At 46.2% G+C, this 24,533-nt stretch overlaps 1 protein-coding gene and 2 pseudogenes across 7 annotated transcripts in view; all 3 read left to right on the top strand.

Annotated features, from left to right (window-relative positions):
- The window catches only part of LOC110475456 (UDP-glucuronosyltransferase 1A1), a 31,738-nt gene extending 7,450 nt beyond the window's left edge, over positions 1-24,288 (top strand). For 2 of the 7 annotated variants that reach the window (XM_021539624.2, XM_021539621.2), the window contains exons 2-5: positions 19,833-19,964; positions 20,071-20,158; positions 20,859-21,078; positions 23,292-24,288. In XM_021539624.2, coding sequence (XP_021395299.1) covers positions 19,833-19,964; positions 20,071-20,158; positions 20,859-21,078; positions 23,292-23,589 — 738 coding nt within the window. In that variant the 3' untranslated portion in view covers positions 23,590-24,288. Of the gene's footprint in view, positions 1-5,736; positions 6,882-9,972; positions 10,736-14,905; positions 15,185-16,552; positions 17,482-19,832; positions 19,965-20,070; positions 20,159-20,858; positions 21,079-23,291 lie in introns of those variants that run through there. The other 5 variants (XM_021539625.3, XM_077785198.1, XM_077785197.1 and 2 more) reach the window with 5 other exon arrangements.
- Positions 1,073-2,287, top strand: LOC144246709 (UDP-glucuronosyltransferase 1A1 pseudogene; annotated as a pseudogene).
- Positions 8,206-9,189, top strand: LOC144246710 (UDP-glucuronosyltransferase 1A1 pseudogene; annotated as a pseudogene).
- Positions 24,289-24,533: the final 245 nt, after the last annotated feature.

Below are 24,533 nucleotides of genomic sequence, written 5' to 3'. Positions count from 1 at the left end.
AGCATGGGTGACAGAGCTGCTGCTCCTTTTGGAGCGCAGGTCCTCAGCAAAGTCCAAGATTTCCTACCAGGCTTGAGAAGGAACCTGCAGAAACTGCAAGAGAAAAAAGCTCCAGGAATATTTTAAAGCCCAGAATGCCCTGGAGAAGGAAATTGTTTCTTGTATTCACCTACTTATAAGCTTTAATAAGAGGTTATCACCAGCTCTAAATCCCCAGCAATTTATAACCAAGAAAGACCTGGACACAGGGTTGAGGTCATGAACTGACCCCTCATTGGCCATGAACAATTCGTGACTTTGTGAACTAGAGAGGTGTTGCTGGTCTTTGTTATCTGGAGTACAAGGATGAAATGCTCTTTTGCAACTTCATTTTATACCTGATAGGATAAGGAGTTAGCGGAAATGTATATAGAGAGGTGAGGAAAGATTTTCTGCTGGCTCCATATCTTCCAAAACAATTCAAGTTTGCATTAAGGAAAATTATTTTTTCTCAGAGGTGCCAGCTGGTTTTGGGTATTGAAAAAAAGCAAACCCCAAACCCCAGGTACTCTTAGGGTGATTTCTCATATGAATCCTTACTGTAAGTTATGTTTCACTTCACTACTTGCATCAGTTTCATTAGGAAAGAAAATGCTTTCAAAAATGCTAAATTACCTCAGTCTATGACAACTGTGTGAGCCTTCAGCGGCAGCAATGGAACAGAATCCTTTCAGTGCTTTCTGGATAGGAACAGTCCTCCCATATGGGCTCAGGAGTGCTTCTGCCCACCCACTCTTGTGTACATTTTTTCATGGATTTTCTCTCCATTTTGTCATCAGACCTTGCACATGCTGGGCTGATGACAAGAAGTGCCACAAAGCTGGGGTCCTACTGAGGGAAGAAGATGGCCAGTAACCTTAGCTTGGCATGTGTGAAGGTGACACACCTTTCTTGACTCAAGCAAAGCCACCTTTGAAGTCCAACCTGCCCTGAGTACTTCCTAATCTTTAATTGCTTTCTGTGACCTTGTTGCAAAGGTCTGATGAGCTGAAATGGGAGGAGAGTCAAAAGGGCATAGGTGGAGCATGACTACAAAAGCTGGCAAACCACTCCTGGCCTCTCTGGTGCGAGGCTTCCTCTCCGCACAGCCCACACCATGCTGGTGGCACTTCTTCTCCCCTTCCTGTGCCTCCTGAGCCCAGCTGCTGCTGGGAGGCTGCTGGTGATCCCCATGGAGGACAGCCACTTGCTCAGCATGAAAAAAGTGCTGATTGAGCTGAGCAAGAGAGGGCATGAAGTTGTGGTCATCGCACCAGACAACAAAATCCTGATTGATTCCTCAGATGTCTATGAACTGAAAACCTACCCTGTGCCATTGATGAAGGAGGACATAGAAGAACAGTTACGCTCCTTCAGTGCAAGAGTTTTCAGCCAAGAGCCTTTCCTCATGAGATTCTGGAAGCGTTGGGAAGATTACCGGAAGAGTAGGACCACGTTGCATGCTTTGTGCAAGTCCTTGCTGTACAACCAAGAGCTGATGAAGTACATCAGAGGCAGTCACTTTCGTGCCCTACTCACGGATCCTGTTACACTGTGTGGGCAGATCATTGCCCTGCACTTCTCCATTCCCAGTGTTTTCTTCCTGAGGCTGATTCTGTGTGCCTTGGAGGTTCGCGCGGCTCAGGGCCCAGACCCGCCGTCCTATGTCCCACGCATGTTCTCGGAAAACACCGACCACATGTCCTTCTCCAAGAGGAGAAGAACCTCCTGATTGCCCTTTCCCAGTCCTTCATCTGCAATATTGCCTATTCTCAATTTGAGGAACTGGCCTCAGAGTTTCTCCAAAAACCAATGACAGTGACAGAGATTTTAAGCCATGGATCCATCTGGCTGAGGAGAATTGACTTTGTCTTTGAGTTTCCCCTGCTTGTCATGCCCAACATGGTTTTCATCAGAGGCATACACTGTGGAGAGAAGAAGCTGCTATCTCCAGTCAGTGGCTGGCTGGGAGAGGTTGTGGCAGTCACACACCTGCATGATCTAAGTAAGATATTTGAGAGGGATGCATCTTATCTCTCTCTTGGAGGGAGACTATTTACAAGAGCCTGAAGTGATGGCACAAGGGCAATGGCTTTAAACTGCCAGAGGAAAGGATTAGAGGAGATAATGGGAAGAAATTCTTCTCTGAGAGTAGGGTGAGGCCCTGTCACAGGTGGCCCAGAGAAGCTGTGGCTGCCTCACCCCAGATGTGTCCCAGACCACTCTGGATGAGTCTCAGAGTAGCCTGGTGTTATAGGTAAAAATGATCCAGACAAATTAATAATTAATAAAAATAAATTCTTATTCAGCAATCAAGATTCGGTCTAAGACAGCCACAATCAAAAGGACAGTGCTGAGCCCGGATCGACACTGGGTGAGAAACACAGGTCCGACAGCTACAGCATAGGGTCTCCTATGTTCATGTCAACTGTCCCATCCAAGCAGTTTTTATACAGTTTATTCTGCCTGAGGCAGAGTTTTCAGCAACCAAGCTTTTCTTCTTTTCAGTGTCCCACATATTCATGTAGTTTCTTTTCTCCACGTCGAGCTGAACAAAACCGTGTCTGGAGAGTGATGTATGTCTATGATTGAGTCACTGGAACTTGGCATTGAGATGTATCTTTCTGATGGCTCCAGCTATCTCAATCTTACATATTTATTGAGTTGATCATTGCTTGGGAGTTCCTTGGATCACCTTGGGAAATGACCCATCTCTGGGCGAGCTACATTCATTCATTTGTAAATGAGGTTGAAGCAATAATGTGGAATAAATAAACAGACTCCACAACTTGTGGTAGTTATGAAGTGAGTATATATTGTCAGTGCCTGGCACAAGTGAGATATCTCTCCAAAACCTTGTGCCTGAGCCTTGGTCTGACCCACACCTTTATTCCCAAAGATGTGCCATATGCAATACATTGCTCAACTTTGCCATGCATATTCAACCCCTGGCCCCGCCTGTCCTCGCCTCTCATGCTGAATAGGTCCACGCCCTTTTGGGCACGCGTGGTTTGCTGTGGTGGTCCTGCGGGGGTCTCTTGGGGTCTTCTGAGGCTGAAGATCGTGGTCTTCCTCGTGGTTGAACTTTTGAACTCTTCCTCTCTGCACGTGCTTTCTGTCCTTCGGTGCTTATCTGTGTACGTCTGTCAGTCTTGGTAGGCTTGGAGACAGGAAAGCTTCTTTACCTGGGTTCTTTGCATCCTTAGGTATTGTTCTTTGTTCAATAAGCTTCAGAAATTTGCATTTTCTTATGCCCTTTTGTACTATGGCAGAGGTTTCTTAAGTAAAAGGTTAAAATTCAACACATAACTATACAAACTAAAATATAAATGCTTAATTCATTTTGTCAACTTAAGTGAATTCCAAAAATCTCTATTTCAAGTTCATCTCCAACCTCTACAGCTCCTCCTGTGGTAGTCTGCTGCATTACAAGGATCTGATGCAGTATCCCTGAAGTTCTCACAGATCCTTTTGTACTGTGCGGACAAATCCTGGCTCTGCATCTCTCAGTCCTGTCTGTTTTCTTTCTCTTGGGATTTACCTGCAGTTCAGATTTGTGGGTTGCTCAGTACCCAGATCTGTCTTCCTGTGTCCCAGAAACATTTATGGACAGCTCAGACCACATGGCATTTATCCAGAATATGGCAAACTAGTTCTCAAATTCATAGATTCCTTTCTTTGCCATTTTGCCTATTTCCCATTTAAACTTTGAGCCTCAGATGTTCTTCACAGACAAGTAACAGTGGAGGAGCTCTTAAGCCATGGATCCATTTGACTTGAATTAACTGATTTTTGGTTTGAGTGTCCCATGCCAGTGTGAGAAACAACTTGCTCGCCTTTAAAAATTTTTAAAGGTTTATTAAACCTTAAGAAAAGATACAACAAAAGCACTAAATAAGGAAAAAACACAGCACTGGGAGCTCCTGTGATTATCATCCACATGCTCAACTACAAAACGGATTTTCTGCCTTTTATATCTTTAGCACCTCCCAAAGTTTTGACAGTCAACTCCTTCTCTGCTGTCCGTTGGTGGAGATCACTTTCTTACACCTTGATTTGACCTCAGGTGTTGTTATGCCACGCCTTCTGGTAACAAGCCAGCCTTCTCTAAATGCCCTCACTACTAAGGCTATTACAAGGGGGAGGTGAAAGAGGACTATGAGAGGACATATTCCTGTACCATTACTATACATTTTAACATCCGCATAATATCTATTTCTCAATTGTGAGAGCCAATTATTATATTACTTGTCTATAAGACCAGTGATACCCAACATAATTTTATTGAAGGTATAAACTGTGGAAGGAAAAAGCCATTATCTCAGGCTCAGTGATTGCTGTGGTAAAATATAGAAATGTTTAATGCTGTTTGCAAATGCTTTGTGTGTCTGTAACTCTGTCTATGAATTGGTTTTACTGTCTCAATTGATTTTTAAAAACAGGGAATCATTTTGGTTAATAGATCCACCCTTTCATAATTTAGAAATGAAGCATCATAATGCACCAAGTGGTAGATAATGTTCTGGTTGCTCTGGCAGCGTCTGTATCTACAAGAGCTTTATGCTGCCTTCCCAAAAGTTTCCCTACAAAGGATGTGCCTAGAGCCACAGTAGTTTGATAAATGTCCTTAAAAATATTCTGGTGTATGCTATTAACCACTACACTAAATGACTTTATTGTCAAAATTACTACTGTGCAATAATTTTCATGATTAGGGCTTGTCTGCAAATCCTGTCTGTGCATTAATATTGTTTGCTTTCATGGCCCAGGGGCAAACTCTTCCAAAACTGATCTAGAATGGTATTTCTGAGTTGCCTAATTCAGTTTTAAGTAAAGCTGGCAAAAACCATGTCCATGTCCTTCCTTCTTCCAGTCCCTACTTCATCCATCCAAAAAGAAGCCTTGCAGGGAAATGAACTTTGATATCCAATTTTCCATCTTTCTTGCAGTGTCACAATATAAAACTGGTGAAGAATCCAGACCATTCCCCGTGTGAAGCTTTAATGTTTTTTCTAATATTTTGCAAACAGAAAATGATACGGAATGGCAAGAGGGGAGGAATTATCTTACACTGAAAATTCATGCTTGGAAAATTAATTATCTGTTTCCTTTTTTGAGCAGACCACTTGTTGAAGGATGACTCACTTAAATCATAGAATGTCTCCTAGGAGGGTCTGTTCCATGATCTTCCCAGGAGAGGTGAGGTTGACATGCTGGTAGTTCCCCGGGTGAGTCCTTTCTGTCCTTTTTAAAGGTGGGTGCATTTTTTCCCTTTTCCCAGTCTCACTGTGACTTCACCTGACTGCCAGGACTTTTCAAATATCATGGAAAGTGCCTTGGCAACTCCATCAACCAATTTCTCAGGACTCTGGGATACATCTCATGGGGTCCCATGTGTTTGGGTCATCAGGTGCCCTTATGTTTGGGTTCCTCAAGTGGTCACCAATGATGCCCTTGATCTTCTCTTACACTGGGTGGAATTTTTCTCCCCTGCCACATCTTGCCATCCATCCACTCAAGAGGTGTGGGAAGAGAGGTTGTCAGTGAAGGCTGAAGCCAGGAAAGTTCTTGAGTCCCTCAGCCTTTACCTTGTCCATTGTTTCCAGTTTCCTAGTCTTGCTTGCTGGGGGAGAAAGACGCCCTTTAACCTTCCTGTTGTGGTTGACAGACCTCTAGTGGCCTTTCTTGTTGTTATTTTCACCCCTGGAAAAGTTCAGGCCCACCTGCACCTTGGACTTCCTGACTTTCTCCCTACATAACCAGGCAGCATTCCTCCAAAGCCAGTGTTGCTCCAATAGAGAGATGGGGGTGTTTCCCAGAGTAGCTCTGGCCCTGATTTGTGTCTGCCAAATAAGATGAACCTTAACCTTTTCTGCCACCTTTGTCACGTCCATATTTAAATATTTACCAAACGCAAATAAATCTAAAGATCATCTATAAAAACCAGAGACCAAATCACTTAAAACCACTGAGCTGGGGATCTCTTTCTGTGGTGGCACTCAGCTGCAGGAATGGCCCTGGGACTCAGAGCTTCTCCACCAGTTGTGCTTCTGCTCCTGTCCCTGCTGGGTCTGGCTGCTGCTGGGAAGCTCCTGGTGGTGCCAGTGGATGGGAGCCACTGGCTGAGCATGCGGGAAGTGGTGGACCTCCTGAGGCAGAGGGGACACGAGGTGGTTGTGGTGGCACCTGAAGTCACTTTGCACATCAAACCATCAAAGAACTTTATGATGAAAATGTACTCAGTCCCTTACACAAAGGAAGATTTGAAGAAAGAATTCCAGGCATTTTTTCATTTTTCATTTGAACAAGGATCTTTTCTGGAAAGATTTGTTAAAGCATACCAAGGAATCAAAAGAATCACTAACTTTGGGGTCACCAGCTGTGAGCAGCTGCTGCAGAACAAAGAGCTCATCAGCTACCTTGAGGAGAGCAAGTTTGATGCCATCCTTACAGACCCTGTCCTACTTTGTGGGGCAATCCTGGCAAAGCACCTTTCACTTCCTGCTGTGTATTTCTTACGGGGAATCCCATGTGGGTTTGATTTTGAAGCCACTCAGTGTCCCAGGCCCCCTTCCTATGTGCCCAGGGGATTTTCACAATTTACAGACCAAATGACCTTTTTCCAGCGGGTGAAGAATCTACTTCATGACATCCCAGATATTTTTCTCTGTGATTTTGCCTTTGACCCATTCTCAAAACTGGCTTCAGAGTTCCTGCAGCAAGACGTGACTGTGCAGGATCTCTTACGCCAAGCTTCAGTTTGGCTCCTGAGGTCAGATTTTGTTCTAGAGTATCCAAGGCCTTTGATGCCCAACATCATTCCAATTGGAGGAGTAAACTGTGCTCACAAGGAGCTGCCTCAGGTGAGTCACACTATTTTAATCCATGCCATGATTGATTTCTGTGTTCAGGAAGGGGGAAATTTTGTTATGCAATAGGCTTTGAGTTTCTGTTTCTGATGAGTGAGGTGAATCCTCATAAAAGGAACTGTTTCTCTCTCCTTTTTCCTGACTTCCACTTCATGTGTAGACAGCTGTTCCTTCTGGCCTTTAAAGGGTGCCCTGTTGAAGGGAATCACCAGGCTTTTCTTGTGAAGGTCTGTGGTGGGACATTGATTCTACCAGCAGAGTGCCCAACTCTAATGCCTGAAGCAGGTCTGATTTGACACATCCAGTATGGCTTGACTGGCACTGATGGTTTGGGTTAGGGTGCAGCCTTGGTGATGATGCCAAACTTTGGGTTCCCTTGGATGCTGGCAAGAGCCCTGGGCACTGTTCCTCCTGAGAGCCTCCTCTGCTGCTCCAGTGGAGAAAATGGCAAGTTGGGTGAGTGCTTTTGTTGCCCTGGCTTTCTCTTCACTCATGTTCCTTAGGATTCATGTGGTGTAGGGTGGCATCCCAAAGCTGCTGTGGCAATTCCACCGGTCCCCAAGTGTGGGGGTGGCTGTGACATCTGGCAGACATCCCTGTGCACACTGGGATTGGCCATGCGATCATTCATACAACTCCACCACTGCTAGACACCATGGGTGCTTTGCCAGGGACAAAAATAACACCAGAATTATGCCCTGAATTGTTCTTTGGGAAGTCCCATTTCAAAAGTGCAGATAAATCTCTGCTTGAGCCTCCTAGCTCACAAACCCAGCCCTTGCATTCTCTGAGGCAGGTCTGCGGCACTGGAAGTGCTGCTTGATGTGGGTCACATTTTCGGTAGAAACCTGGCATCGTCCTTCCATCTTCTCTGTCTTCTCAGTATAGAAATAATCTTAAAAAAGCTGTTCCACAGCTGCTGTGGGTTCTGGGTCTCCTAGAGATGAGTTTTGTGAGAGAGAGGGAGAGGGGACAGACCTTGCCTGGGGGAAAGGAGAAGCTTCTGCTGGTCCCAAGCGTGACGTGCATGGGACACATCTTCACATCTCCTGACACATCTCCTGAACATGCAGAAGGTCCACCCAGAGGGAAGGAACCACAGTGCATTCCCAGAGTGACACCTGCCTTCCTCCAGGGCCAGTCTTTACTGTTCCTCTGATAGATACATGGGAGTTATCTGGTCATTCTATGGACATGGCAGTTCTATGTGATTTATCACACCAGTGATTATGTATTTACCACAGAGAACATAAAGCAAGAATCCAAAGTTGGGCTGTGACACAGATTGCTTGAAAGCACAGAGTGGGTGCTCCAGTGCTGCCAGGGATTTCCTTCCTTGGAAGCACTCAGCTGATCCCTGCAGGAATGGCCCTGGGGCTCAGAGCTTCTCCACCAGTTGTGCTTCTGCTCCTGTCCCTGCTGGGTCTGGCTGCTGCTGGGAAGCTCCTGGTGGTGCCAGTGGACAGGAACCACTGGCTGAGCATGAGAGAAGTGGTGGACCTCCTGAGGCAGAGGGGACATGAGGTGGTTGTGGTGGCACCTGAAGTCACTTTGCACATCAAACCATCAAAGAACTTTATGATGAAAAGGCATTCAGGCCCTATCACCCAGGAAGAGATGGAGAAAGATTTCAAGGTGTTTCCACACACTAAATTTGCAGAAGGACCTTTTCTGTAAAGATTTCTTAAATTGTACCATCATATGAAAAGACTCAGTAATTTGGCAGTCAGCAGTTGTGAACACATTCTGCAGAACAAGATGCTCATCAGGTACTTTAAGGAGAGCAAGTTTGATGCCATCCTTACAGACCCTGTAGTACCTTGTGGGGTGATCCTGGCTGAGCATCTTTCACTTCCTGCTGTGTATTTCTTACGGGGAATCCCATGTGGGTACGATTTTGAAGCCACTCAGTGTCCCAATCCTCCTTCCTATGTGCCCAGGGGATTTTCACAATTTACAGACCAAATGACCTTTTTCCAGCGGGTGAAGAATCTGCTCTTTGACACCCAAAACCTTTTCCTCTGTGATTTTGTCTTTGAACCCTACTCAAAACTGGCTTCGGAGTTCCTGCAGAGGGAGGTGACTGTGCAGGATCTCTTACGGAAGGGCTCAGTTTGGCTCCTGAGGTCAGATTTTGTTCTAGAGTATCCAAGACCCTTGATGCCCAACATCATTCCAATTGGAGGAGCAAACTGTGCTCACAAGGAGCTGCCGCAGGTGGGTTGCACTCAGTTTTTAATTTTGCTGTGATTGATTTCTGTGTTTGGGAGCCTTGAGTCTTGTGTTGCAGATGGGAATCAAGTTCCCATGATGGGTGGTTGGATGAATGCTCATATATTTTTCTCTCCCTTTCCATTTGTACGCAGTAGTCCTGTACCTTCTGACCTCTAAAGTGTGCTCTGCATTTGCTGATTTCATTTCACATATCCAGAACCATTTTGTGTAACTTTGTGTAACTTGGTGCTCTCTTACTGAGTGATGCACGAGTCTGTGGGGCTGTCAAAGTCTTGCAGTCACGTGCAATCCCCAATTAGCAAATTGACCCCTGTAGTTGGGTGTATACTGAGAAATGCACCTCAGGCTTCTGTCCTTGTTGCCTCACTACGCCTTTCTTTGCTGGGGAATTTTTGGGTTTCATCACCCGGGTATTTCCAAATCTGGAATTTGGAGGAAGGTGGCTGGCTGGGGGCTCTCAGGCTGAGAAGCAGTCTCTCTGTTTGCTGGCAGATCTAGGAAAATTTTGCCTTGGGGATGACTGTGTGAGGTGTAACAGCAAGTTTCAGAGGTCTCAAGGGGCTACAGTGGCTTGGCAGGTGATGCCCAAAGGTGACAAATGTACCAAAGGTTTTGTTATAAAACACAAGGCTTATCTGGTGCATCCCCCCCATTGATCAGCTGCATGAACTTTGCTGCTGGTTATTCAGCCTTTTATCACACCAGTGATTACACATTTACCACACAGCAGATAAAGCAAGGATACAAGGCTGGGCTGTGGCACAGATTGCCTAGAATCGCAGAGCGAGGGCCAGTGCTCCGGTGCTGCCAGGGATTTCCTTCCTTGGAGGCACTCAGCTGATCCCTGCAGGAATGGCCCTGGGGCTCAGAGCTTCTCCACCAGTTGTGCTTCTGCTCCTGTCCCTGCTGGGTCTGGCTGCTGCTGGGAAGCTCCTGGTGGTGCCGGTGGATGGGAGCCACTGGCTGAGCATGCGGGAATTACTGGTCCTGCTCCAGCAGAAGGGACACGAGGTGGTTGTGGTGGCACCTGAAGTCTCCCTACACATCAAACCATCCAAGACCATTGTGATGAAAACATACCCTGTGCCTTTCACTCAGGAAGAGATGGACAAAGTTTTCAAAGGGTCAGTAATGGATTTATTTAAAGGAGGACCTTTTCTGGAAAGAGTTATTAGGCAGTACCAACAGGCAAAGAAGACCTCTGCTCTCTTCCTGGCCACCTGCACACACTTAATTTACAACAAGGAGCTCATCAGTTACCTTGAGGAGAGCAGGTTTGATGCCATCCTCACAGACCCTATCCTCCCCTGTGGGGCAATACTGGCCAAGTATCTTTCCCTACCTTCCGTGTATTTCCTGCAGCAAATTCCATGTGGTTTGGAATATCAAGCCACCCAGTGCCCCAATCCCCCTTCCTACGTCCCCAGAGTATTTACAGAACTTACAGACCACATGACCTTTCTCCAGCGGGTGAAGAACATGGTCTACGACATCCCAAATTTTTTCCTCTGCGATGTTGTCTTCCAACCTTATGCAGAACTGGCTTCAGAATTCCTCAAGCAGGAGGTGACTGTGCCAGATCTCCTGCGCCAGGCTTCCATTTGGCTCATGAAGCTGGACTTTGTCTTGCACTTCCCAAAACCCTTGATGCCCAACATGGTTTTGATTAGTGGAGTAAATTGTGCTTACAAGAAGCTAAATCAGGTTGGTCACATGCAGTTTTCTCTTGTTGTTCTTTGAGGCTTTGGAAATCTCTGGGAAGATGAAACTCAGCTTTTGTTAGAAAGGAGGATTTCAAACTGCTCATGCTTTGCAGGTTCTAGTATCTGTGAAGGATTATCAGAGTAGAAGGTGGAGAAAGTGTTGTATATGGAATTAGTTCTGGGAGACTCTCCACTGGCTCTGTGCCTCTGCTCCAAGGCAGCTTTAGCTTTGGAGTAGGCTTTTGGTGTGGTGCAAGACACACTTTAATTTGAGAAGGCTGATTTCCTCAACAATTCTGTCTTTTTTTTTTTTTTCTTTCCTTAAAGAAGTATTTTCAGTGCTTTGAATTGTCATAGACTCATAAAACATGTACACCTGGAAGGACATTAGAAGCCTCTCTGAGATCCTCCTGTCAGAATATGTCCAGTTCAGGTTGTTGCTTTCTTTGTCTTGTCAAATTTTAATAATAAGTGAACACACCTTATTATATCCAATTGATTCCTGTATCCAATTTGAATTTTGCATGTTGCAGCTTGTGATTGTTGCCTCTTGTCCTGTCACTGTCAATCTAATTTTTTCTTTAACTTTTTGTCATCTCCTGCATTCAAGCTGTAGTGCACCTGTCCTGTGGCATGGAATTATCCAATTCCAGAGGCAAAACTTTGCATCCGCCTTTGTTGACCTTCATGAGCCTTTTGTAGGCTCATTTTTCCAGCTCGTATATCCCAGGCCAGTGATGTTCCTTAGTTAAATTTATATCTAGCATAGAAAAAACAAAGTATAAGTTACTTTATTCTTTTTAATATGAATTCACGTCAGCTGTTTTTTAATGTGTTTTCAAATAGATTTTGTGGTTTGCAGAGTATCCTCTTAGATTTTATTTTTAATAATTACTATTCCTGTTGGGTTTTTCAGATATTTGCTTTACAAAATGCTGAGATAAGTCTGATATTTCAGAAAAAGTCCAATCTCACACAGTAAAAATGGAGGATTTTTAAGAGGATTCAAACTTGGTACTCAGGCTAGAAAAGCAAAGGGGGAATAAACTGCACAGCTAAACCCATGAAAAGAATTATGGCAGATGTCTGTAAAATCTGGAAAATCATAGCTAAAGGAGCAAGGGGAACTGATAATTTCTCCCAATATTCGTGCTATGACTAACACTGAAATGCAGCAAGCTTAGAGCAAACAAAGTGGGGTATTTTTTCACACTGTGGCCCAAAAAAACCCAAATCAGCCTCTCAAGAGGCACAGTTTTTTTTTTTTTTTGTAGACAAATTCTCTGAATTTAAAAGGGGCTTAGGGGGTCAATAAGAGGTACAGTCTGCCTGCCAGGATTTGTAGGCTTACAGGAGAGATAATCATGGATTCCCTCAGCTCGGATATTTGCTGTATTGTTTCCAGCTTACAACCTTGGCACTCAGTTCCCTACTTTTCCTTGACTTTCTCCTGCTGTCTCACCTTTAGAATGGGCTGGACTTGTGGACTTCAGTCTCTGCACTCGTAAACATGTGGAGGGTGTTCATGTGCTGCTCAAAAATCCAGTGTCACAACTTCTATGAACTTTTGCTGAACTTTTGTGAACTTCTTTTTTTTTTTCCAAATTTTTCTGAGCTTGGCCTCAAGGGTTTGGGTTGAGGGGATTTTCTTACCTCTTTAGTATTGTTTTATAGGGTTTTGTTTTAGTGTCTCACAGATGATGCAAGTTTGGCTGAAATGTTAGCAGAACTTAACTAGGTGGGAGTGATTATGTACCAAAAATGAGGATTTGACGGGTCTTTATGCAGGATAAGAGTATTTCTGCAACTCTGAGTTCACTACCTGAGTATGTACTGCCACCTTAAGGATTGCTGAATGCTGCTTCACCTCATTATTTGAGATTGTTTTACCACAGAAATGTGGAAATGCATCCCTGGCAGGTGGGAATCCCTTGCCTCCACCTCCTGTCATTTTTGATTTTTCAAGGCTACCCCACTGCCAGCTAGAGCCACAGTTCTGCTTCACCAGCTGCAGAATGGGACTGCACCAAATCATGGAACTTTTAAGGCTGGAAAAGCCCTTTAAAATCAGAGCCCAACCATTAATCCAGCACTGCCAGGTCTATCACTAAACCTTGGCCCCAAGTGCCCCATGCTTCCAGGGCTGTTGATTTCACCACTGCCTGGATGGCTCCTTCCAGTGCTTGACAACCCTTTCCATGAAGAAATTTTTCCTAATGTCCATTCTAAACACTGCCTCTGATGTATGAAATTCCTTCCTATTTAGTGCATTTTCCATAAACATTACAGTCCTTCTTGCTGGCTTTTAAGAACCCCTTTTCTTTAATAGGCCACATGGAGGACCTCTTCTCCAAATGAACATTTTAGGACACACTTAGTCTTAATCTTGGAATAACACTTAGGATTAGCCTTGGAGTGTATTTATCACACTCAGGTGCCTTTGGCAAAGGTAGCCATTGCATGGATCAGATTTCCCATCATTCCTACCTGCTCCAAGAGAACTCTTCCAGGACTGGAGAAACCACTCAGAGCTCATTCTGTTCAGGAGTGCTTGGTTGGAGGGTCTAAAAGAATCTGTCTTCTCCAGCCAGTTCTTGTCCAGGTACCATTCCTGTATCTTGCATTGCTTTTGTAGACTTCCAAACATTTGGCACGCATCTTTTCCCTACCCATGTGGAATATACCTTAATGGCAGGTGAGATCTGCTTGGCCAGGCCCTTCTGTCCATGAGTGTGGACTTCCACATACCACAGCCAAGCCTTCTGAAGTTTGGGAAAGGGACTGTTATTAAGAACTTTCAAGCCCATTTGTCCCATAGCCTCTCACCCTGAACTCCCATGGCCCCTCTTGAGCAAGAGCTGTATATTCTGCTGCATCACTGCTTTCAAAAAGATGTTTAGCCACTCACCAATGAACTCTGATAGCCCCTCTGGAGTACAAACTTTCTGCTCTATCACTGCTTTGCTAAAAAAGTGAAAGGTGGTTGGTTAATGTGTTACCCAAACTTTGGTGACTCTGCTGCTCCATATGTGGAGCCTGTCATGCCATGGAGGACATTCTCTGTAGACTCCAGCCACCTTCCTGAGCAAAGACTGGGGGGTTAGCTCTTTCTTGTCAACAGTGCGACACAGCTCTTGTGATAGAAGCTGTGTGGAGTGGTCATAAATTTGATTACTGACTTGAATCTGGCCCAGGACAGTTGAGTGCATAGTGGGTCACTTGAAACAACCCTGACACAGCAAAACCCCTCCATGAACACCTGCTTTTTCTACTGATTATTCTGAATAATATGAGATAACCTAAATGCATACCAAAGCATAGGTGCCTTGACAGCACTTTAATCAAGGCTTTTATCAGCAATATGGTCTTTGAACTCAAATAACTTTTATCAGTAAACATTTTGAAGAGATAAAACATGGAAGTCTACCACAATATAAATGAGGTACAAGGAGATTTTTCTTTGTATGCTGCTGAACAACTTAAGGAGGAGCAGCTTGTTTCTTTTCCTGCCCCATGACAGTTATGTGGAGGCACCACGTACATGCTGGGCTTGTGTTTTTCCTTGCTTTCTGGAGTCTGGCAGATGGTGGGAAACTCTTGGTGGTGCCTCAGGATGGAAGTCACTGGCTGAGTATGCAGATGGTCCTGGAGAAACTTTGGGAGAAGGGGCATGAAATCGTGGCCGTAGTTCCTGATGCTGCCTTGCTCTTGAAAAGCTCCCAGTCCTTCACCATCAAAACGTATTCAGTGCCTTACACCCAGGAGTATGTGGACCAATACTACCAGAAGCTGGGGGAAAATAGCTTTGAGACCCTCACTCTCTCATTTTTACTCAGCAACATCACAGAGCTGACCAACATGTTCACTTCTGCTTGTCAGCATCTCTTATCTGACAAAGAACTCATGAAGTACCTGCAGGACAGCAAATTCAATGCCATCATGATGGACCCTGTGCTGCCCTGTGGGCCAATTCTGGCTGAGTATCTCTCCCTCCCCTCTGTGTACTTCATGCGTGGCCTTCCTTGTACCTTAGACTACAAAGCCGCCCAGTCTCCCAGCCCTGTGTCCTACGTGCCCAAGACTTTATCCTCTCTTTCCGACCACATGACATTCCCAGAGCGCATGAAGAATTTCCTGATTGGCCTCTCAGAGCCTTTGCTTTGCCACCTGTTTTATTTGAAATATGAGAGCTTGGCCTCCGAATTCCTGCAGAGGGATGTAACGATACAGGAGCTGTTCAGCCAAGCATCAGTTTGGCTGATGAGATATGACTTTGTTTTTGAGTATCCACGCCCCATCATGCCCAACATGGTCTATATTGGAGGCATCAACTGTCTGCAGAAGAAGCCACTCTCAAAGGTTTGTCGTTGCTTACCCTGAGGGTGGTGTTGGTGCTTGTTCAAGATGTGGTTTTTTTAAGTGTTTCCTGTAGTGATATTTGTGTGCTTGAGGCAGAGTGTGATCAAATCCTAGGATGGCATGGGAGTGGGAATCTTAGGCTTTGAGATGATCACTAGGTTTGCTGAAGGGTTTCTCTACAGGAGAGCTTAGGTCGAGTTGTCACCATCACTCATGGCATGCTCTATATCCAGATAAATGACAAACTAATTATAGGTCAGAGGATTTAATAACCCTAAGGAATGTGGAATGCCTGTTAATTGCAGGAGATTTGATTGGACAAAAATTGAAAGTATAGAATTAACACCCAGGCACTTTTGCTGCGCCACTGAACATGAAGCTGAGCGAAGCACAAAAGATCAGGAGAGGGGGTCAGGCTGGGTTTTAGGAAAAGGTTCTTCCCCTAGACAATGCTGGGGCACTGACCAGGTCCCCTGGGGAATGGGTATGGCCCCAAGGCTGCCAGAGATCCAGAAGTGTTTGAACAATGCTCTCAGGGATGCCCAGGGTGGGATTGTTGGGCTGTCTGTGCAGGGCCAGGGATTGGATCAATGATCCTTGTGGGTCAGGAAATTCTAACGGAGGATATTCTGTGATTCCATGTGTGCTGACAGCCCAAAACCGGGGCTGTGCAAGGATGGCAGAGGGAGCTCTGTTGCCTCTGGATTCTGCAAGCAGCCGTGCAAGATAGCAAATAAGAGGATGGTTGGGAAAGGAAGCCTTCAGGATTGTACTTACTGTCCCTTGTTCAGATTCCCCTTGTGATGTGCAAATAGTGCAGATATCCTGGGTTATTCTTTCAGTTTTCAGACATTGTGGTGTTGCAACAGCAGGCATTATTGCTCTGCTTACAACACATTTACTACTGTAAATTCAGGGCTTTCACTTTGATAACTCACTCTAACTGTGACAGAACAACAAATTGGAGATAAACCTTTACAACTCACTCTATCAAACCTCTGTCAATCTTAGCTTCTTGGTTACGCTCTGGGGGCACAAAGCAATCCAAAGGTCAGATTTGTGCTGAGCTCCGTGTCCAATCGGTGCAGTGGACTCAAGGTAGGGGGTTGATTATTAACTGGATGTTAATGATGTAGTGATTGCTGGGTCAGCCCCATTCATGGCTCTCATTCAGCCTCTCAGCCCCACAGACTGTCACTCCTCCCTTCTGGTGTCGGTCCAAACATTCAACTTCACCTCATGGCAGCCACTCACTGAAATCCTTCCCTGTGCACAGATGATAAACCCAATATTTACCCACAGTTAAAAATTACCCCAATTTCTGCCTGTTAAAAATTAAAGACCCACCTTAGTTAAAATTCAAGTGGGAAGAACCCCATGATTCATTCCTCATCCCCAGCTGCAATTTCACTGTCGTTTATAACTTCGCTAGCAGCACCAGAGAAATGGTTTCTCCAAAGCCAGGATTTCTTTTTCTTGCCTCTTGGACTGTGTTTTTCCTGCTGCTGTGGACCTCTGGTGAAGGTGGGAAGCTCTTGGTCATACCCATTGATGGCAGCCACTGGCTCAGCATGTACCCAGTCGTAGAGAAGCTCAGGGACAAGGGACACAAAATTGTGGTGGTTGCACCGGAGATAAATTTGCGGATCCATTCATCCCCAGTTTACACCTTGAAAACCTACCCTGTGTCCTACACCAAGGAGTTTGTGGAGGCCGAGTTTAAAGAGATGGGCCACAGGAGTTTCATGCCTCATCCCTTCTTGGAAAAACTCTCCAAAATTGCCAATTTTACAAGCATGTTCTTGGATTCCTGCAAACGTCTCCTGTCCGAAAAAGAGCTGATCCAATACCTCGAGGGAAGCAAATTTGATGCCATCTTTATGGATCCCTTCTTCCCATGTGGGCAGATACTGGCAGAACATCTGTCTCTGCCCTCCGTGTACTTCCTGCGGGGGCTGCCATGCAGCCTGGAATTCCAGGCCACCATGTGTCCCAGCCCTCCTTCCTACGTCCCGCGGTTCTTCACGCGCTCCACGGACCGCATGTCCTTCTGGCAGCGCCTGGGCAACCTCCTGGCCACCCTGGGCAGCTCCCTGGCCTGCTCTGTCCTTTATTCCCCCTACGATCCCTTGATCCAGGAGTTCTTGCAGCGGGAGGCGACCATGCCCAAGCTGTTCAGCCATGCCGCTGTTTGGCTTATGAAATATGACTTTGTCTTTGAGTACCCCAGGCCCCTCATGCCCAACATGGTCTTGGTCGGAGGAACAGGCTGCACTCGGGAAAGCAAACTATCCCAGGTTAGTTCCCGTTTTTATTCTGAATTTAGCTGTGGGTGCGCTGTGAGCTCTCTCCAGGAGATGGAGCTCCCAGGCTGGAATAAATTATGCCAGGTGGAAGTGGCTGGGAATGCATTTTGCGCGGCTGCATCCCTTCAACAATGAGGGAAAAGTTACTTCGTGGTACACTTACTTCTGCATTCCTAGTCAAACCTGCACAAAAAAAAAAAAAAAAAAAAAAAAAAAAAAAAAAAAATCTTTTTCTCTTCCAGTTTTTCCCTGTCTGTTTCCATTCCCTTTTCCTTTTTCCTGTTTACAGCTTCATTAAGAGGGGCAGTGGAGGGACAGCTCCCATCTCTGCTCTTTGTGACAGGGACAGCACCTGAGGGAGCGGCTGGAGCTGTGTTTGGGATGTTTAGGTTAGATTTTAGTAAAGGTTCTTCCTCCAGAGGGTGCTGGGCACGGCCCAGGCTCCCCAGGGAATGGGCACAGCCCCAAGGCTGACAGAGTTCCAGAAGCATTTGGACAATGCTCTCAGGGATGCCCAGGGTGGGGTTGTTGGGGTGTCTGTGCAGGGCCAGGGGTTGGATCAATGATCCTTGTGGGTCCTTTCCAACTGAGGATGTTTCATGAACTTCAGACACTTCAGGCAGGCTCTAATTAAATCTCCACCACCAGAGAAGCAGCACTTCTGCCACGTTTGTGTAAAATACTCTGCACTGTAACTGTATTTTGCTTCAACTGTGCCAAAATTCCTCAGTATGGGATATCTCCCACTTTCCATTAACAAATTCTCCTAATTCTCTTATTTTTGCATGAGTCTCCACTGCAGATATTTTATAAAAGTATGAGCAGGTACCCATTAAAGCTACTACTAAAATAATCGGTGTATCCCCAAAGCAGGTCTGCAAAAAGTTTCCTCATAATAGGAGAACTTCTGAGCAACAAGTTGGACCTTGGAATTCTAAAACATCTGAAAAAACAAAGTAAAACTCATGTTCCACAGAATATAAATAGGATTAAATATGCATTGGGACAGCCACAAAAATATGGAAAAGAACATAAACTGACAGAGTCGGTCTCTGTTGTCCCTGCCCATGGCAGGGAATTGGAATGAGATGATCTTTAAAGTCCCTTCCAACCCAAAGTATTCCATGATTCTCTGGTTATCCCCTCAGATCCCAGAGATAACATGGCAATTGCCAGACTTACAGGAACATTTAGTTCATTGTATTCCCCTTAATTAACTTTGATGCCTGCAACAATTTTCTCCAGTTTTGCCTCTCCTTCCTTGGCGCTACCAAATGTTTTTCTAAGTCAAAGAATTTTTGCTCCAGCCTTGGGCTGTTTTTTTCTGCTTCATTGGAATCTTTTTGTTCCTGGATTCCAGTGCTAGATCTTCTATTATTTAAATCACTCAAACAAAAGAGAGACAAAACTGGCAGCAGTTCAGTGTTATCACACCCAAAGCAGATACAATAAATCCAGATATTAGAAATTTGAGTTACCTGCTGTCAGAACCCTCTTCCAGGATTTTAATTCTCTCTTGTAGCTGCATGGCCTGGAAAGAAGAACATCAGCTCTGAATCCAGGCTGGGTTAATTGTGCCCATTTTTACTTCCTAAAGACCCATTTTCTTTAGGATCATAGAACAGGTTGAGGTGGAAGGGATATTAAAGCCCATGCAGTGAAATCCCCGGCCATAGGCAGGGACGCCTTCCATGATCCCAGGTGGCTCCAAACCCCATCCATCCTCCCCTTGGACACTGTCAGAGATCCGGGGGCAGCCACAGCTTCTCCGGGCACCCTGTACCAGAGGCCTGTGAGGTCTCCCCACCCTCAGAGAGAAGAATTTCTTCCTGATACCTAACACAAAAACCTCTTTTGGTTTTGAACCCATTACTCCCTGTCCCGTCACTCCAGTTCTTCATGAAGAGTTCTCCGGATTCCTTCTGGGCCTCTTCAGGCACTGGGCTCTGAGTTCTCCACACAATAATCTTCTCTGCTCCATGCTGAAGAGGATATCCCAGCCTGTCCCCATAAGGGAGGAGCTCCTGACACCTTGTCAGCTCCATGGTTCTCCTCTGGACTTGCACCAACAGTCCTATGTCCTTCACATGTTGATGACCCTGGAGCTGGATGTAGGATCCAGGTGTGGTCTCATGAGAGGGGGAGAATCCCATCCCTGGAGCTGCTGGCTGTGCTGGCTGTAATGCAGAACTGTCAATAACAACTCATTTTCCAAGTCTTAATTTTGTTGTGCTCACTGCTTGTTCTGTTGCCTTTCCAGAGAGTTTTGTGGGAATGCAGTAGCAATTCCAGCCTCTGACAAGACAAAGGGCTTTGACTAAAGGCTTGCTTTCCCTTGGCAGGAATTTGAAGCTATGGTGAATGCCTCTGGAGAACACGGCATCGTTGTCTTCTCGCTGGGCTCCATGGTGTCCGAGATTCCCATGAAGAAAGCCATGGAAATTGCGGAGGGCTTGGGAAAAGTCCCACAGATGGTACCAATCCCCTCTTCCCTTTCCAGCAGAGCAGCTCCACAGTGTTCTCAGGTCCTCCCTGCCTTCTGCTGCTGGGATCTGACGTGGGCTTTGCTTCCCTTGCCAGGTCCTCTGGCGCTACACAGGCAAGGCACCCCCCAACCTGCCCAAGAACGTGAAGCTCGTCAAGTGGCTGCCTCAGAACGACCTCCTGGGTAAGTCTGACACGCCTGGGCTGACACCAGGCTTGTGCTGGTGAGGCCCTAAGGACATCATCTGTGAGTCAGGTGTGAGTTACCATCCCCTGACCCAGCAGTGTGGGTCACAAACCTTCCTTTGCTGTTGGAGTCAGAACTTGTCCTTTAGGAACTTAGCTGGGAATCACTGAATTATGAAACAACTCTGTTTGAAAAGGTTTTCGAACACTGCAGTACCAGTCAAAGTCAAAGCCTTTATGTGTGACTAAGCAGTCTCAACAACCAGCTGTGTTTTGGTCCTGTCTTCTGGCCTGAAAAGAAACTTAATGGTCCTCAAGGCAGCACTTCCACATAGGTCTTTGGGCTTTTCAAGTGGTGGAATTGTTGCCAGGATTTGTTTGTAACAGAACAGGTTCAGCTGTGAGAGACCTTTACTACCATGGAAGAGATTGTGAAAAACCAATTGGTGGTAACATCCTTTTTAACCTCTCCTGGCTCTGGTTTAATCCTAAAGTTGGAGGGTTACCCAAAACCAAGACAGAAGTCTACAAAGCTCCAATCCCTAAGTCTGACCAACAGTCCCAAATCCTTGATTTATCCCAACCACAGCTCTTTTTTGGTGTATGGTTTTTCCCCAGGGACGTGTTGCTGGGAGTCAGTAATTTCAGGAACTAAGCAAGCCTTACACAAGCTAACACGAGCCTGTTTCCCTCCACAGCCCACCCCAAGACTCGTGCCTTCATCACCCACGGAGGCTCCCATGGTGTTTATGAGGGAATCTGCAATGCAGTGCCCATGGTGCTGATGCCTCTGTTTGGGGACCAGATGGACAATGCCAAGCGAGTGGAGTCCCGGGGAGCAGGACTGACCCTGAACATCCTGGAGATGACTTCCAACGACATTTCTAACGCCCTGAAAGCAGTGATCAATGACAAAAAGTCAGTACCGGAGGCACAGCCTTCCTCCTTCTTACTGTGCAGCCCCAGCACATTCACTTCCAGCTTAACACGCTGTTTTTCTCTTCCTAAATTGCTTCTTTTATCAAAAGTTTAGATTTGATAGCTGCTTCCATGGAGAAGCTGATGCTTACCCTGGGTTAACTTCAGGCTGTCCCCTTTAGGGGACAAGAAGTGGCTGAGAAGGGAGGCTGCAGGGAGCAAGGGAGATGGGTTGGGAATGTGATGAAAGAAATCAAGTTGCCAAAAAAATGTGTCACCTTCTTAAAGCCAAGGCAGTGACAGAGAGGGCTTTGACACAAGTGGCAAAGAGCTTTGATCCCAAACCTGTGGTGACACAAGTCAGTGGGAAGCCTGAAAAGGGGTTATCAAACATGTTTATCACTCATTTATCTTACAGGTGAGTTTTCTCAGGCATTTCCCTCCCCCCCCCCACCCCCCCCCCGGTTTCATGAGGAATTCTGTGATCACAGAGAGCCTTGCCTGGCTCAGCAAAGCTGGACAATCCCAGCACAGAGCAGGAAGAGCCTGCAGGGACGCGCTGAGGAAGCCCAGGCAACATCACAGGGCTGCAGTCAGTGTACCCAAGGGGTTTAAAGGCAGCACAGAGATTTTGTTCAAACATAAGAGCTTTTCCCTGCTCCCTTTTGAGGATGCCAAGAACTAAGGAACTCCACCACACTCCTGAGAAATAGCAGCTTATTGACATTGTTTCCTACCCAATTTTTACGGCAATAAGAGCAGTAACACTACTACTAACAAAAGCAATAGTCATGCAGCTGGAAAAGCTGGCCAGCTTTTCTACCCCCAGTCTCCCCTTTCAACCTTCATCCCAGAGATTTTGCTGAGAGCTCACTCAAACTGAGCTTTCCCCTTTTTTTTTTTTTTTTTTTTTTTGTCACTTCCTGGGTCTCTAATTTTGCCATTATCCTTCTCAAGGGGCTCAGTCACACCAGAGCTGCATCTGCTCCATCCATGGAAGTGTCCTGGATGGAGACTGGGGTAACCTGGCCTGGTGGAAGGTACCCCTGCCCATGAGGGATGAGCTTGAAGGTCCTTCCAACCCACCCCACCCTGTGATACTGATGCCTTGGAGTGGCTACTTGAACAAAGGCTAGAAAAGATTAAGAGAATTAAGTGGGTATTTTTAAAAAGCTGGATTTTAATCTGGTCTAAGGGCTTTCCAGAAGTTTTCTTGTCCCATCTGGGGTGCCATAAAACTGATGCCTTGGAGCGGCTACCTAGAACAGAGGCTAGACAAGATTAAAAGAATAAAGTGGGTATTTATTAAAGGCCTTCAATAGGCACACCTTGGCCAGTCAGAAGCCAGAGGTTACACCAAAGATAGATGATGGTCACGAGGTTTTGAGACAATTATAAGTTTGGTTCACAATCACACATCAGGGGTCAATATCCCAATTACAGCATCAGGTAATGAGGTCACATATCCCCAGTTTGCTCCCACCAAATTCACTGTTGTTTACATTTTTCAGGGCTGGAGGCTGTAGGGTGTCCTTGAGTTTCAGGCCCAGAGGAATTGTTTTGCCTGACTAAACGGGGAGAACAGCAGCAGACAAGCTATGGAGTTTTTGAGTTACACCCTAAGCAGTACAGGATTAAAAAACCAAAAAAACCTAAAATCCTAAGGCATCAGCTTCATGTTAGAACAATGCCTTCTCTTGTACAGTGTGGGATTTAGATGGTGGCTGCAGCATTTCCTGTGGAAAAGCCACTTGGGTGAGCATTCAGGCAAGGCAGTCAAGGCCACTCATGGCCAGCTCAGCCAAGAGGGGCAGAAGGGCCTTTAAATGGTCAGTTCCAGCAAGATTTATTTTTGCATGATGAAGGGGAAGCCAGGGACAAAGACCTGGCCATGTGCTCTGCACAAGGTTAAGCAGGGGTCAGTGGCCAATGGTCTGAGGGCACAGGGGCAGCACAAAGGGCAGGGCAAAGGGCATTGGCCTACAGGGAAGATGGGGCCGGCCACCAGGGATACCACAACCAACGAGGAAACAGGGAAAGGAAAAAATGCAAGAATTTGGGACACGGGGAAAGGAACTGGGGTGGATCCTGGTGTTGCAAGGCTCCATGGCAGAAGTCTTCTCTTTAAGCCTAGGTGGAGACTCTATATTCTTCCAAGACAAGGCCCTTGGGATTTCCCAGAAGGGTTTAAAGATTCTACGTTCTCTTGGCAGGTACAAGGAGAACATCCAGCGCCTCTCTGACCTGCACCTGGACAGACCCATCCACCCTCTGGACCTGGCCGTGCACTGGGTGGAGTTTGTGATGAGGCACAAGGGGGCCCCTCACCTGCGCCCCGCCGCCCATGACCTCAACTGGGTGCAGTACCACTCGCTGGACGTCATCGCCTTCCTGGTGGCCATCACCCTCCTCTTCCTTTTCATCTCCTTCAAGTGCTGCCTCTGCTGCTGCCGCAGCTGCTTCTGCAAGAAGGGCAGGACGCGGAAGGCCACCAAAGCTAAGTCCCACTAGCACCTGGGGACGGTGGTCGGTGGCAGGGCTCCTGCTCCAGACCCAGCAGCAGGGTCAGGGAACAGATGGAATTTCACTGCAATGAATAAAACACTGTGATTGTCAGTCAAGGAATGATAGGGATCCTTTGAAATAGCAGCACAAGAAGGGTTGTTCCGCTGATCTAATTTTGGCCTTTTAATTAAGAATGAGTTGTTAAAAATGTCTTGTGAAGGAGTGCTGCAGTCATTTGGAAAGGTCTGAGTGTGAAATCCCTGGCCCCTGGCTTCCATCTGTCGGTGTGCAGAGGACTCTCAGTGACATTTTTTAACCTCCACCTGCAGCAGAGATATATAGGGATTTTGGAGGACTTTAGGAGAACCATCTAGTCAGATTTCTGTTTGAAATCTCTGTGGCTGCTGTTGTAGAAGAAGCAAATGTTGTACACTCACAGTCCCTGTAATGCAAGCCAAGCTCGATGCACATCTTTGTGGGCGTTAACAAGACCCTGAACAAAACCAAGCTGCTGGAAAACCACTGGCGTTTCCCCCAAATTGCCCATCAGGCAGATGTGCTGTAGCTGGAGCTCACCTGCTGATGAGGAGATCTTTGTAAGCATTGCTTATAAACCCCCACAACTGATTTTCTCTTTGTAAGTGATGCTCACGGAAAGACCCCAAACCCCAACCCTATAAATAAACCCCAAACACTAAAAATAAAGGCTGCTGTGTTTTCTGTCTTGAGAGTTATGGGGGGATGCTTGCTTGTTCATGGAAAAAGAGCTGGAGAAGGGACAGATTGAATCCTCCACAGTGTGAAAGCCAACTTGATACACAAACCCCATTCTCAGCATTCCTGTCCCTGCTGCCTGGTGACTTGGTGCTTGCTGAGAGGTGACATCCTGAGGCTGCCACAGCTCCCAGGTGAATATTCCAGGCTTTGAGCTGGGGGATCCCAGTACATCA

The sequence above is a fragment of the Lonchura striata genome, chromosome 8, assembly GCF_046129695.1.
Source record: "Lonchura striata isolate bLonStr1 chromosome 8, bLonStr1.mat, whole genome shotgun sequence".
Lineage (NCBI taxonomy): Eukaryota > Metazoa > Chordata > Aves > Passeriformes > Estrildidae > Lonchura > Lonchura striata.
This window is presented reverse-complemented; position numbering and strand designations above follow the sequence as displayed.